The following is a 13,647-nucleotide window of genomic DNA, read 5'->3' as shown; positions in this document are numbered from 1 at the left end:
CCTGGGTCTCCTGCAGCTGCTGTCTCCCCTTCGGGCTCACGAGATGCCCGGGACCTCCTTGGCCGCTTCGCCGGCTCCCATCGCGCACCCGGTTCTTCCCGGCCTCTGCTCTGCTGCCCGGGGTCGCCTCGCCTTCGGGCAGGGACGGGGAGGGGGGGGGCGCTGCGCCCCACGAGCCGGGATGGGCGCCTCCCCCCCCTCCTCCTCCTCCTCCGCCCCCTCCCTGCTGGCCCCCTGCCCGAAGGCGGCTGGGAGGCGGAGCCAGCGGAGGGGCGGGGCGAGGCGTCCCGTATCCCCGGTTACGTCACCGGCCTCACCGCGCCCCATTCCCTCCCGGCGGCCACCGCGCGCCAGGAGGCGGGCCCGCGCAGGCGCGTGAGGGCCGTGGGGCGATGGAGGCGATGGAGGCGGCGGAGGGTCCGGGGCGGCGGGAGCTGCTGGCGACGGTGGCGGCGCAGGAGGAGCAGCTGCGCGAGTACCGGGCGCGGCTGCGGGACCTCGTCCGCGCGCACAAGGGGCTGCTGGCGGAGCGGGCGGCGCTGGAGGCCGGCCTGGCGGCGCTGGCGGGGCCGGCAGCGGCCGAGGGCCCGGCGGGGGAAGCGGCAGCGGCGGCGGCGGCGGGGGGCGAGGCGACGGCCGGGGGCGGCCCCGAGGCGCGGCTGGGGGCGGCGCTGGCCACGCTGGCGCGGGAGAAGGCGCGGCTGGAGGCCAGCTGGCAGGCGGAGCGGCGCGCGGCGCGGGCGGAGCGGGAGCGGCTGGAGGCCGAGGCGCGGGAGGCGCGGGGGCGGCTGGCGGCGCAGCAGCGGGACCGGGCGCAGGAGCAGGCCGACCACGCCGACATGCTCCGGGAGCTCCAGCGGCTGCTGCAGGACGAGCGGGCGCGGCGGCGCGAGGCGGAGCTGGGCCTGGAGGCGGAGCCGCGGGAGCTGCGGGCCGAGCTGGAGCGCCTGCGGGGCCACTTCCAGGCGCAGCTGCTGCAGGAGGCCGGCAAGGTGGGGGGCGCGGCGGGGACCCCCTCCCCTCCCCCCTTCCCCCGTGGGCGGGCGGGAGTGACCGCCTCTCCTCCTTGCCCCTCCAGGCCGCCCAAGCCGACGAGCACCTCCGGATGGGAGAGCAGCGCGGAGCCGCCCTGGAGGCCCGGATCTCGGAGATGTCTGAGCTGCTGGGCGCCTACGAGAAGGCCAGGCAGAAGGACCAGGCTGCCATCCGGAAACTGAAGGACCGCCTTGTCCAGCTGGACCTGGAGAACAAGACCCTGGCCGTGGCTGCCTCCGGCCACGCCGCCGTGGGCCTGGCCCTGCAGGACGGCCACCTGGACGCCAACGTGCTGAGCGACAAGGTGGAGAAGTTGGCGGAGCTGGCGCGAGTGGCCGCTGGGCGTGCCCCCTCTCTCGCGGGGGAGGGGGAGGACGTCGAGGCTCTCTGCCCGGCTCAGCCCCCGAAGGATGCGGAGTCTGGGGACGGGGAGAAGGCCACCGTGGCCTATTACCAGCAGGAGCTGAAGCAGCTGAAGGAGGAGTTTGAGAGGTACAAGGTCAGGGTGCAGGTGGTCCTGAAGGGCAAATCGGCCAAGGATGGGAACCTGGCCAAGGAGCTGGAGGAGAGCCAGGAGCAGCTGTCGGAGCTGAAGGAGAAGTACGTTGCCCTCCGCCTGTCCTGCGAAGCGGAGGCCAAGCTGCACCAGGAGCAGCTGGAGGCCAAGAGGCGAGAGGAGGCTCTCTTCCAGCAGCTCCACCGGCAGGAGCTGGAGCGGTGCCTGTCGGAGGGCCGGGAGAAGGCCCTCCGGCTGGAGGAAGAGATGCACAAGCAGCGCGAACGGGCCCTGGCCATCCTGGCAGAAAAGGACCAGGAGCTGCAGCAACTGAGGCTCCTGGCCTTGCCCTTAGGGCTGCAGGCTCCCAGGGCAGCCGCAGGGTGGCCGGTTAACGGTGGCAGCGGCAGTGGCAGCGGCAGCGCCCACAGTGACAGTGGGGTGGGTGATGATGCTCTGGAGCCCCTGGCCCTGCCCCTCCCTGCCCCCAACGAGCCCACCTTCCTGCTGTACACGGAGCAGCTGGCCCGGAAGGAGGTGGAGGTCCTGGCCCTGAAGAAGCAGAAGCACCAGCTGGAGACGGAGGCTCACCAGTTGCAGGAGAAGCTGCTGGAGGAAGGAGAGAAGCACCGAGAGGAGGTCTCTCTGCTCCAGGGACACATTCAGAAGACCTTCAGGGACCGGAGCAGGGAGGGGGCTAACCTGGAGTATCTCAAGAACATTTTCTACAGGTTCCTGACTTTGACAGACTTGCTGGGACGCCAACAAACCCTGACGGCCATATTGACTATTTTGCATTTCAGCCCAGAAGAGAGACAGGCTGTCCTGAGCCAGGTGGGAGGAGGAAGCAGCAGCTGGTGGCTGTCAGGGAAGAGATGAACCCCACCCCCCCACCCCCAGTGCGAGGGTTGGGTTCATAGTGAGGCTGGCTTCCCCATTCTGGCCTCGGAGCAAGCAGGGGCCGTTCCTAGCCACAGGACCAGCCAGGGCTCCCAGATCAGATCCCAGCCTGAATGTAGGGCCTCCCTGGGGCTGCAGGGGTTCAATTTGAGGTCTTTGTTCTTTTTTAAAGGGCTCCTTTCGGGAGTCTGGCCAGTGTTTGTTTCAATGTTTGTGCCAAATGTGACGGGTGGGGGAATTGGACTCTCGAGCTGGCCAATAAAGCATCAGCAGTTGAAGCCCCTCCTGTGAGTGCTTGAAACAGATCCCGGCCTTTAGACGGAGGCCCCCTTGTTCCCTCAAGCACTGCTGTCCACCTTGGGGCATGGAGATGCCACAGTCCCTGGGGGTTGCTGAGCTTCTCCGGCCGTTCTGGGCCAGAAGATGCTAAGATTTCACATGACCTCAAGTGTGGGGCTAGGAGCGGGGCGGGGGGGGGGAGAAGGGAGGGGGGGGGAAACGATCCAGAATCCCAGCCCTGCCTGCTTCCCCTGCCCCCCCCCCCCCATGCTCTCCCACCACCAGGCAGAGGTTTCCAGCATGAAACCCCCACGCCTCCCCCGGGGGGTGGCTTGTGCTTGGGTAGCCCTTCCCAATGCTGCAGCCTGCCCTCCCCGTCATCCCTCCCCGTCACCCGCCAGAGAGGAGCTGCTGCTAAGGAGCTCAGAGGAAGCAGGACCGCCGCTCGGCTGGTGGGCCTGTGTTGAAGGGCGACTGGTGCCCTTGTGGCTGAGCGGCCGAGAGGGGTCGCTTGGGGAAGGGGCCTCCTGGGGGAGGAGGGTGGGGCTTAGGCGAACAGCACAGATCTCGGGGCCCCTTCTGATTGGCTCAGTTCGCGCCAGGTATTTTCCTTAAATCATCACTTCCCGGCTTTGCTCCGCGCTGGCCACATCTGCCGAAAGGCCTAGTGGTGAATGTTCCCGAATGGGCCGGTGGAAGACCCGACGCTGGTTACGCCGCACCAAGCCCACCTGTGGCTGAATTGAAGAAGCGGCCCATTGAGAGGGAGGGGCTGGCAGACTCCCCTCTCGCCCATTGTGCTCAGGGGCCAAATGTGGGCACCGTTTTGCTCTCCCTCCCGTTGTGCGGCTTTTTAACTAGACGGTTTAGTGCCAAAGGTGGGCCGGGCTGCAGCCTTGATCCAGAGGGCAGCTTGCCGGGCGTGTTCTGCTTCGTGGGACCAAACCGTGCCGAGGCCAGGCAGGGAGCCAGCCAGAGAGAGGCTGGAGTGTCTGCTGGAAAGAGGGGAGCCCGAGGGTCAGCAGGGCGAGGGAGCTGAAGGCCGCAGGGAAGCCTTGAGCAGCCCACCCCTCCCCTTGCCTACACTCAGGGATGTGGCCAGGTGAGGCCTCAGGGGAGGGGCAAGCTGTCATCAGAGGCCCTTGGGGCAGTCGGGGGGGTGGGGTGGGCTTGCGCAAAGCAGCTCAGCTGACAGGGAGTGTCCGAGGGGACGGGGGAAGGTCAGTAGCTGAAGCAGCAGCAGCAGCAGCCCCATGGCTGAGGAAAGCAAGGGCGGTCTGGCCCTGCCGGCTGACCAGGTATGCCCTCCGGGGACTCAGCCCGTTCCTAGGGAGAGGCAGCGGTTTGGGGGAGGGCAGAGGGCACCCATTTTGCCAAGCCTGGATGGTGCTGGCTTGGCCAAAGAAAGCCCGAGAACCGTGTGGATCTGTGCCTTTAGGGTGTCTGGGATGCAGGTCACTCCACCCACCCAGGAGCTGGATGGGGAGCCAGGCTGGCCTAGGCAGGGCACCCCTCACCTTGCTGAGCTCCAAGACCTGCCCCGTCCCCTGCGGGCAGGCAGAGCTCCTCCTCCCCCCTTTCATTCACACTGCCTTTTCTCAGGCCCACTCGCCCCGCAGCTCCCTCCCTTCGGCTGCCAAGGACAGCCAGGAGCCCACATCTGCCCTGGCACTGCACGGGTGGGTGGAGGTTCTTCCGGCCTCGCCGATTTGCTGTGCCCAAGAGGGGCTCTGGGGAAGGCAGGACCACCTTTCCTAAACGGCTGCTGCCTGCTGCTCCCTGCTCTCCACCGGCTTCCGTACCTCCCAAAAAACCCGGGACCGTAAGAGCCAGGTAGCCCTGGGCCTCCAAAACAAGGCAGGCTTTATTGCAGATCAGCTTTGTCAGCAACACATTTTTGCCAACTAACCTGAATTTTTTTCCTTTTTCCTTTTAATTGGCTAAACTGCCTTGTAGAGTATTGAAGTAGACTCTGGAAGTGTTTGGTGGAGCATCCCGTGAGGTGCTGCTTAGCTAGCCGATGGAGGGCACTGGCCATTAGGCAGAAAGCGTGGCTGACTCTCCGGAGCCCTAAGCGCCCCTCCCTCTGCTTCCCCCCCCCCTTGGGAAAAGGCACCGTCTCTTTCCACGGAGGAGGACTGGGAGGGAAGGGCGGGGAGAGGCTCTCTACGTCTGCTGGCGATGCAGAACTGAGCGCGTGCGAGAGAGCTCCCTAAAATGCAATACTCAAAATGAGGTTCACAGGCTGCAGATAGGAACCCAATGCCAGGTTTATTTGAGGAGATGCCAAATTCTACAGAAACCATCCCGGGCGCAGGTGAGGGAAACCCTGGTGGGGGCATTTCAGAAGCCATGAATTGGAAGTGGCTCCAGAGAGGGAAAGTGCAGTTTTAGGTGGCACCTTCATCAGTGGGAGCCCACCGCCTCCTCCTGCAAGTCCAAATTCTTTACCAAGAGCCAGAAATGGGAAGAGGGTTTCCAAAGCCAGGATGATGATGGTCCAGGCCCTAGGAACGTGGTCCTGTGGGGAGACAGGGTGGCTGTGCAGCCTTGGGAAAGGCTTGCCAGGGTCGGTGGAGCCAGCAGACTTTGGGGAGAGGCAAACCGGATGATCCCAGCCCGTTCTCTGCCCGTCCTGAAGGGAGGGGGAAGGAGGTGCCGAGGGGAACTCCCTGGGGCGCACCTGGCCCAGTTCTGGGGGGGGGGCTCTCTCCTGGGGGGCTCTGGTTTGGACTGGATGGCCCCTCCCTGAACTTTCTGCTTCTTCCCAAGATCCTGGTTCTGGTGTGCATCTACCTGGTGACCCTCTCCCTCAGGTGAGCAGAAGGGCTGGCTGAACTCCCCTGCCGGACTCCCAGGGGACAGGGAGGCACTGCTGGCTTCCCCGTCTCCAGCAGCCTCGAGAACCAATAAACCCCGGGTCTGGCTCTGGCCTGGTCCTGCCTTCTGTGGGGGAGGCAGGAGACAAATTGTCTCTCCTTCATCTGGCTCCCCTGCGAAGGGGGGTGGGGGCCTGGGCCAGCCAGCAGGGGCTTCCTGCTGTGGGAGGAGTGCCCAGCAGGGTCTAAGGCATGGGCTGCAGGGCAGGGTTGGGAAGGAGTCTCCTCCCGTCACTTGTGGATGGCCCCGCCCTTCCTGTGGGGCTGTGTCTGGGTGGGCCTCCTGGGGTGCAGGGCCAGAGGGAGGGGGTTGATAGTTGCTAAATGGGGGCGGAGGAGGGGACTTCTGCCTGCTCCCAAGGCAAACTTGACGGGGGCAGCAGAGGGAGGGAAAAGCCCCACCTTGGGTGGATCTGTGGCGGCAGTCGGGCCCACTTGATCCCGTTGGGCTTTTCTTTCAGCCTGCTGGGCAGTGGCTCCATTCTGGCCATGGCCGTCCGCCGAAGACAATGCTGCTGTGACCAGGTTTGATGGGTGACCCCCAATGGCCACCCCGGGTTTATACCTGCCTTATAGTTCACTCTTTCTCTGGGTCCCCACAGGGCACCGAACTAGAAGACAAGCGGGCTGGGTGGATACCACACACACACACACACACATATATACACACCAGCCCTGACAGGCTGAGGCTGCTGGCCCAAGCTGAGTGGCGTGGCAGCCCTGGTCTCTTGCTAAAAGGCCGGCACAGCTGGCTAGGACAGACACGGGGGGGGGGGCTCCTTGAAAAAGCGGGGAGGCATTTTCCCTTGAGAAAGGCGTAAGGCGTAAGGACTCCTGCCTTGGCCTGGGGGTGGACTAGAAGGCCACCAGGGTCCCTTCCAGCCCTAGGGGAGTAGGGCAGGCTCCCCTGCAGACGTTTGCCTTTTCCAAATGCGGCTGCATTCGGCTCCCCCCCCCCTCCCGAGTGATCAGGCTTCTGCAGAGATAGAAAGGGAATCTCCGGCCATCCAGACGGCCTGGGAGGCTCCCTCGGCTGTGGGAAAAGGCTGGAGCAGCCCGGGAAGCCCCGCTTTGGATGCCGAGAGAGCCGCCCCGGACAGAAGCTGTGCTGCAGGGGGCACCGAAAGGAGGGCAGCTCTGCCTGCTGGTTGGCTGGAGGTGGCTGCTGACCTGCTGCTTGTCCACAGCTCCGTCCTCTCGTCCTCCTCTCACTCGCTGACTTCCTGGGCGCTGCGGTGCTGATCCCCACCATGGCCATCCACCTCCTCCCCGCCCAGCCCTTTGGGGTGGCCCACCGCTTCTGCCCGTATGGGCGGATGTTTGGCATGGTAACTCTGGGGTGGCAGGTCTGTGCGTGTGTGGGGGTGGGTGGATTCTCTGCTGGCTGAGCCCACTCCGTGTTGGAGAGGGTGGCTGGTGGGTCAGTACAGGGTCCCCCAGCCGGGCAGAGGGAAGATCCTTTTGCCTCCTCGTACTGGGGCTGGATGGGTGCGCTGGGGGATTTGGGGCTGCTCCCTCCTCTCCTCTTTGGCCCCACCTAAGAGCCCGAAGCCCAGGGGTCAGAGGGTTCCGCAGGGGGAGCCGCCTCTGTTGCAGCCCTCGTCTGCCTCCTGCCCCTCAGATGTTCTACGCCATCTCTCTGCTGATGGTGCTGGTCTACGCCTGTGAAGTGAACCGGGCGGTCAGAGGCTGGAGAGTGACTCAGGTATGGGGGTCTCTGGGGTGCAGCCACAGTCCCCTTCCCCCCCCTCGTTTGCCCTGCTGCTGGAGGCTGTGCCATCTTGCTGCCTGAGGATGTGCGTGGGCAGAGGCTGGAGAGGGAGTTTGAGAGCAGCTCTCTGCCCCCCCCACCTCATCCCCATAGGGCAGCCCAGGCAGGAGGGGGACCCCGCCAGTCAGCCCCACCCTTGGGCAAAAGCCCTTGTGGCACCTGGGCTCCCTGCATCTCCAGTTCTCAAGTCCCCATTAAGGGTGTCTGTCTGTCTGTGTGCACGCATGCACGCGTGTCCCCGAGGAACTGCCTGAGCCCCACGGGTGGGACTGTGCCTGGCATTCCAGTTTAACTGGGAGCTGCCTCTGCCGCCTTTTCCCCAAGGGCAACGCTCCTCTCCGCCATGCTCACAAGAGCATCCTTCTGTTGGTGCTCAAAACCTATTTCTCTTTCCCAGGAGAGCAGCTCCTGCTGCCCCCCCAGGTTCCAGCTGGCTCTGCCCTACACCCTGGCTTGGTAGGTAGAGTGCAAGGGAGCCTGCGGATGGCCAGGGGGTGGTGGTGTCCCCGGCCCTCCAGGGCCCCTCCCCAGAGATTTCCCTTTGCCTCCCAGGTTGCTCCCTTGCCTGGTAGTTCTGGCCCTGATGGTCCTAAGCAGAGGGCCCCTGAGTAGCGAGGCCCTCCTCCAGCCTTTGCCCCAGGCAGGCCAGGACCCCTCGGGGGCCTCCTCCAACGTCTCCTGCTCCAGGTGGGCATCTTCCCCTCCCCTGGGTCCCAGAGGGTTAGGGTGGGTCCTGGGCTGGGGACCCTTCTCACCTTCCTCCTTCCCCTTGCAGCTGCCTGATTCTCATCCACCTCTCCCACAACTCCTGCTCTAAGGTATGTCAGCCTTGGGCCAGCTGCGTCCTCCACTGTGTCCCTCTGTGTTGAGCCGGGGTGGGGGTCTCAAAGCATCCCTGGCCAATGATGGCCAGAGAAGGGCAGCCTCCATTGCCCCAGGCAGTTGGCGTCACTGGTTGGTTGCTGTTATGAGCTGGAAATGCCTCCTCCTCCTCCTCCTCCTCCTCCTGGGGCTTCTAAGTAAAACGGAGGCTGGGACTGATGGCAGGGGAGTGGGCAGCGGATGAGTAGACCCGTAGACCCCCGTTTTGTCATTCCTCTCCGAGATGCCCCTCAGGGGGTCCAGGCAGTTGCAAGGCGAGAGTCTCCAAGGGGCGACCCCCCCCATGCTCAGGTTGCGGCTGTTGCCTTTCAAAGGATGCTGGGTCTGCTTGCTTCCTTTCCTGCTCCCTTCCTTTGGGAAATGGCTCACGGCCTTTTAGCCATTGCAAACCTTTGCATCAACCAATCCCAGAGCCCTGGGAAAATCCCCCCCCCCCATACTTAGCAAAAGGAGGTTTAAAGGCAATTTTGAGGAAGTAAAATGTATAGGTGAACATAGGTGGGTTGTTATTTCCCGTTACCCTCAATGGTGACATTGGGTCTGAAATGAGGAGGAGGGGTCCGTTTGTGGAAAAGAGATGGGAGGACGAAGGGGGTTGCTTGTTCTGCTTTAAGAATGAGGAGTAAAATACTGAGGGCATACTTGGGATACGGGGAATATAAGGGTGTGTATGTATGTAGATAGATGGATAGATATAGATATAGATATATACACACACATGTACACACACACGTGTAGATTTTCAAAGGTGGTAGGTATGAAGTTCTCGGCGTATTCGGGTCTTTTCCCGTGTAAGATTGACAGTATCTTGGCGACGTTTCGATGAGGTCTCACTCGTCATCTTCAGGCTGGTGCCTTTGGCTTCGTGCTTGTGCGAGCAAAGCGTGATCGGAGCTGCCGTTTTTCTATAAATATAGGTGGGGGTGTGTGGAATGTTGGCTTTGTTGCTTTAAACGGATTGGTTGGCTGTGTTGTCACTTCTTGATTGGTTGATGGAATTGATGTTTGGTGAGGGTGATTGGTGATGGTGTCCTCTGTTGTTCTGGGTCCTGTGTCGGTTTTTGTGGCTGGGACTCGTTTGTTGACTAGGGCTGGTTTCCAGACGTCTGGTAGGCGGGAGGTATCACCACGTTAATTCATGTTGTGGGGGTGTTTCTCTATTTCGATGGCTTCCATAATTATTCTCTTGTTGAAATGTTCTGTTTTGGAGAGTAATTTGGTTCCTTCAAAATCAATTTAATGTCCTGTTGCTTTAAGGTTCTGGAAAAGGAAGTTTTTTCTTCTTTTCTGACTGCGTTCTGCCATGCGTGCATTTATTCTCCTCTTCGTTTGTCCAATGTATGTGGCAGGGCAGATTTTGCATGGTATTTCATAGACTCCTTGGTTTTCTAGCTGGATCTTGTCTTTGGGGTTTCGTAAGATGATGGCTATAGAAACCTCCCACAAGACAGACACACACACACCAACAAACTCCACAGACTAGAAAAACGCCAGAAGCCCAACCTCCCTCCACAGCAACTCATGAAACGGTACATAGCATATCAGACAGGACCCTCACCACAGCAGAAACCAAGGTCCTTTCCAAGGGATTCAACTTTGCAGGCGCCCCGAAATGCATCCCCACTGAAGACATCATATGCGTAGTTGAAGCTACCCTAACCAATATATCAACCCAGATGAAGCCAATAAAATCAGACTTGAAGTCACCAACGTCCTCTGCTCCACCAATCCACCCAGAAGAAACTTATGTAAAGAAGAACCAAAAACACTCACCATCCTGAGGAAAGACGAGAACATAACCATTCTCCCAGCAGACAAAGGTAACGCCCCAGTGGTGATGAACACGTCTGACTACCAAGCCAAACTATCCAACCTACTCCAAGACCCCGCTTACAAACCTCTCAACACAGACCCCCCACCACCTACCTGGAAAAAAGCCACCAAATCCAAAATAAAAGCCTCTCCCATCAGTGAAGAGATCCAGGAAAGAATCATCCCCAGACAGAAATCTTCCCCAAACTCTATGGCCTCCCCAAGATACACGAAGAAGGAGCAGCACTCAGAACCATAGTCAGCTCCAAAGGCTCACCTCCACAGAATCTTGGCAAATTTCTTGCCAAACAACTTCAGCCCTACACAGAATCCATCACCTCACACGTACAAAACTCTCTCCACTTCATAAAAAACAATAAACAAAACGTACAACCCAGCGACGTTCCCGTGAGCTTCGATGTCACATCCCTCTTCACCCAAGTGCCAATTAAAGAAGCCTTGACAGCTATCCAGGACAAACACAACCCCCCCTCCTAAACACATCCTGGACCTGACCGACCACTGCCTAACCAACACATACTTCATCCATCATGGACAAAGATACAAACAGATAGAAGGAGCACCCATGGGATCACCCCTCTCACCCGTCACCACAAACTTATACATGGAACATTTTGAAACTAATGCCTTAGATAAATCTGAACACAAACCAAAACTCTGGCTTAGATATCTTGATGACACTTTCGTGATTTGGCCTCACGGGAAAGAAAAACTGGACAACTTCCTCACAGATCTCAACACCCCAAAATACAATTCACCATGGAAATAGAAGCAAATAACCAACTTCCCTTTCTGGAAGTCCTAATCTACAAAAAACCCAACGGCTCCCTAGGACACACCATCTACCGGAAAAAAACACACACAACCGCTACTTAAACGCACAATACCACCACTACCCTGCACAGATCAACTCTGTAGCCAAGACCCTCATCTCCAGAACCAAACGCCCAGCCGACAAAGACCACCTGGAAACTGAATTACACACACTCACAAATGTATTAATCTCCAACGGATTCCAAAGAAAAACAATGACCAACCTAATCCAAAGGGAGACCCCCCCCAAAAACCAAGACACAGAACAGGACAACGGCATTCCCTCCTCCCTTACATCAAAGGCACCACAGATAAAATCAGCAAAAATCTCCATAAACACAATATTAAGACAGCCTCCAACACTGACCAAAAAACAGCCAACATCTTACAAAATCCCAAAGACGAGATCCAGCTAGAAAACCAAGGAGTCTACGAAATACCACGCAAAATCTGCCCTGCCACACACATAGGACAAACGAACAGAGAATAAAGGCACGCATCGCAGAACACAAAAACGCAGTAAGAAAAAAAGAAAAAACTTCCTCCCTTTTCCAGCACCTTAAAGGACATGAAATTAATTTTGAAGGAACCAGGTTAATCTCCAAAACTGAACACTTCAACAAGAGAATAATTATGGAAGCCATCGAAATAGAGAAACACCCCCACAACATGAATAAACGTGACGATACCTCCCGCCTACCAGACGTCTGGAAACCACCCCTAGTCAACAAACGAGCCCCACCCAACGCCCAGGCCGTTACAACACGAAACAACAACAGACACACAGCCAGCACCCATCAGCACCAATCTACCAATCATGATACAACCACACAACCAATCATTCCACTTACTGAAACAAAGCCAGCACTCCCCACCAAGATTTATAGAAAGACGGCAGCTCCGATCACACTTTAAGCCCAAAACCCAGCCTGAAGATGGCGAGTGAGACCTCGCTGAAGCGTTGCCAAGACAATCTCAATCTTAAACGGGAAAAGACCTGAACACACACATACATGCACACACAGAGGAGGAAAGCCATTTTTGATGTATGTTTTTCTTTACCATATTCTAATGCTGCTGCCCAGGCCCCCAGGAGCCCAGGCCCCCCTCTCACCCCTCAGCACTCCAGCAAGGAAAGCAGCATCATCTTCCTGGCGTTTGTGGCCTTGGTTGTGTCTGCTTGTGTGGTAAGTGAGGCATGAGGCTGTTCCGTGGACCTTGGGGGTGGGAGAAACAAGGTGGCAGATAGATTGGGGAAGGGGCTTGCGTATCCAGCTAGAATCTGCCCAGCCGCAACAAAGACAGTGAAGGGCACGAGAACAAAGAGAGCAGGTGGCTTTGCTTCTCCTGAAGCTCCAGGGGCCGACCAGAAGGGGCTGGATCCAGGGGCTGGGTTGAAACATCTGGCTGAGGCAGGGCTCGCCCTCCTGTAAAGGGCTGCTGGGAGGCCAGGCCAGCTCACCCGCCCACCCTCCCTCCCTGAGCCCAAACCAAGCCAGTGGCAAAAGAGCTGCCACGAAACCGTCCCTGGTGCCAAGAAACTCGAGTCTATTGTGCTTCAAACGTTATTGCCTGGACTTAAACTTTGAGTTTGTTTTAGGGTGCCGCTTTACAATCCGTGGCAGAGCTCTGTCTGCAAGGGAGGTGGCTTTGTGGGGGACATCCTCCCTCTCCCCCCATTGGCTGCCAGGGCGGGCATGGAGGCTCCCCAAAGGCCCCACAGAGGTTGCCCTCTGCTCCCCCAGGATTGGATGTGGCCGTCCTGATGCCGCTGCCCTCCTCCCTGGGCAGGTTCTCTACTGCAGGGTGAAGAGGTGGCAATGCCGGGACCGGCACGGGCTGCAGAGCGAGGGTCTTGCCGGCAGAAGCCGTGTCATCCGCAGCTTCCAGCTGGTCCTCGTGCTCTGCTGGATGCCAGGTCAGTGGCCCGTACCCGTTTCCCAGCTGGCCTTCTGAGCCCAGCCTGCCTGCGGCCAAGCGCTTCACCCACCAGGCTGAGCAGAGGCAGTGACCGGCCGGCTTTCTTGTCCACAGCTTGCCTCCTTGTGGTGCTATCGTTCACCGGCCTGCAGCTCTCCACCCTTTTCCCTCTCTTGGTGGCCACGGTGAGTAGCGGGAGGGGAGGAGGGACCTCCTCTGGTGGTCAGCAGAGACCCCTGCAGGGGAATCACGACAAACTTCTCTGCCCTGCCCAGGCCCTGACTGCCCCCCTCCAGGGCTTCCTGCACAGCCTGGTCTATGGCTGGTTGAGGGGCAGCTTCCGCCAGGAGGTTGCGGGCGAGCGGCTCCCACTGTATTGCTCGCCGGACCTGAAGGCCTCCTTCGATGACTCCTTGGCTGCGTCTGGCTAGCCCCAAAAGCCTCTCCGGCTCCAGCTGCGCACGAGAGAGAGCACCCCTTCAATAACAGAGCCGGAAGGGGCCTCGGAGGTCTTCTACTCCATCCCCCTGCTTCAGCAGGAGACCCTCCTGCTCAATAAAATGTGTACGGAGCTTCACCCCACGGCCTCCCTTCAATGGGGGTGGGGGGCAGCCCTCTAGTTTTGAATCATGGCTGCAAAGTCTCGGGGCTGCTCGGCTCCAGCCAGCCAGGTTCCCCTCTGAGGATAAAGAGTGCAGCCTGTTGGGGCCCCGAATGTGCCTTCCGCCCAGCACCACCCAGGCCCTGAGGGTCCATGGAGCCCAGGTCCTCCTTCAGACCTGTGGGCAGAGCCAAGCCTCCCCTCCCCCTTGAGGGGTGTCCTGCTGCCTCTGACCCTT

General features: G+C 59.7%; 2 protein-coding genes across 2 annotated transcripts; both read left to right on the top strand.

Moving 5' to 3' along the window:
• Positions 1-392: 392 nt before the first annotated feature.
• GCC1 (GRIP and coiled-coil domain containing 1) lies at positions 393-8,056 on the top strand. Its single transcript, XM_087722590.1, has 7 exons — positions 393-992; positions 1,079-2,365; positions 5,483-5,526; positions 6,051-6,114; positions 6,777-6,917; positions 7,211-7,294; positions 7,758-8,056. Exons 1-7 carry the CDS (start codon positions 393-395, stop codon positions 7,818-7,820), a joined length of 2,283 nt encoding a protein of 760 aa, XP_087578716.1. The 3' UTR covers positions 7,821-8,056.
• Positions 7,944-13,377, top strand: LOC148043939 (uncharacterized). The gene is made up of 6 exons (XM_087722481.1): positions 7,944-8,047; positions 8,136-8,178; positions 11,974-12,075; positions 12,680-12,806; positions 12,923-12,993; positions 13,084-13,377. The coding sequence occupies exons 1-6, from the start codon at positions 7,944-7,946 to the stop codon at positions 13,237-13,239; spliced, it is 603 nt and encodes a 200-aa protein (XP_087578607.1). The 3' UTR covers positions 13,240-13,377.
• The last annotated feature ends 270 nt before the right edge of the window (positions 13,378-13,647 follow it).

This window comes from Thamnophis sirtalis, unplaced genomic scaffold (assembly GCF_051295495.1).
Source record: "Thamnophis sirtalis isolate CommonGarterSnake01/CBP01778 unplaced genomic scaffold, rThaSir2_p1.2 scaffold_9, whole genome shotgun sequence".
NCBI classification, from domain to species: Eukaryota; Metazoa; Chordata; class Lepidosauria; order Squamata; family Natricidae; genus Thamnophis; species Thamnophis sirtalis.
The sequence above is the reverse complement of the archived record's forward strand: the minus strand, read 5'-3'. Positions and strand labels throughout refer to the sequence as shown.

What these genes read in the sequence shown, in the direction of transcription:
- GCC1 (XM_087722590.1), top strand. Translation starts at nt 393, where the DNA reads ATGGAGGCGATGGAGGCGGCGGAGGGTCCGGGGCGGCGGGAGCTGCTG. An exon ending in GACAATGCTGCTGTGACCAG is followed by an intron (nt 6,115 to 6,776) that starts GTTTGATGGGTG and finishes GCTTGTCCACAG; the next exon opens with CTCCGTCCTCTCGTCCTCCT. An exon ending in ATGGGCGGATGTTTGGCATG is followed by an intron (nt 6,918 to 7,210) that starts GTAACTCTGGGG and finishes CCTGCCCCTCAG; the next exon opens with ATGTTCTACGCCATCTCTCT.
- LOC148043939 (XM_087722481.1), top strand. Translation starts at nt 7,944, where the DNA reads ATGGTCCTAAGCAGAGGGCCCCTGAGTAGCGAGGCCCTCCTCCAGCCT. An exon ending in TCCAACGTCTCCTGCTCCAG is followed by an intron (nt 8,048 to 8,135) that starts GTGGGCATCTTC and finishes TTCCCCTTGCAG; the next exon opens with CTGCCTGATTCTCATCCACC. An exon ending in CCCACAACTCCTGCTCTAAG is followed by an intron (nt 8,179 to 11,973) that starts GTATGTCAGCCT and finishes GCTGCTGCCCAG; the next exon opens with GCCCCCAGGAGCCCAGGCCC.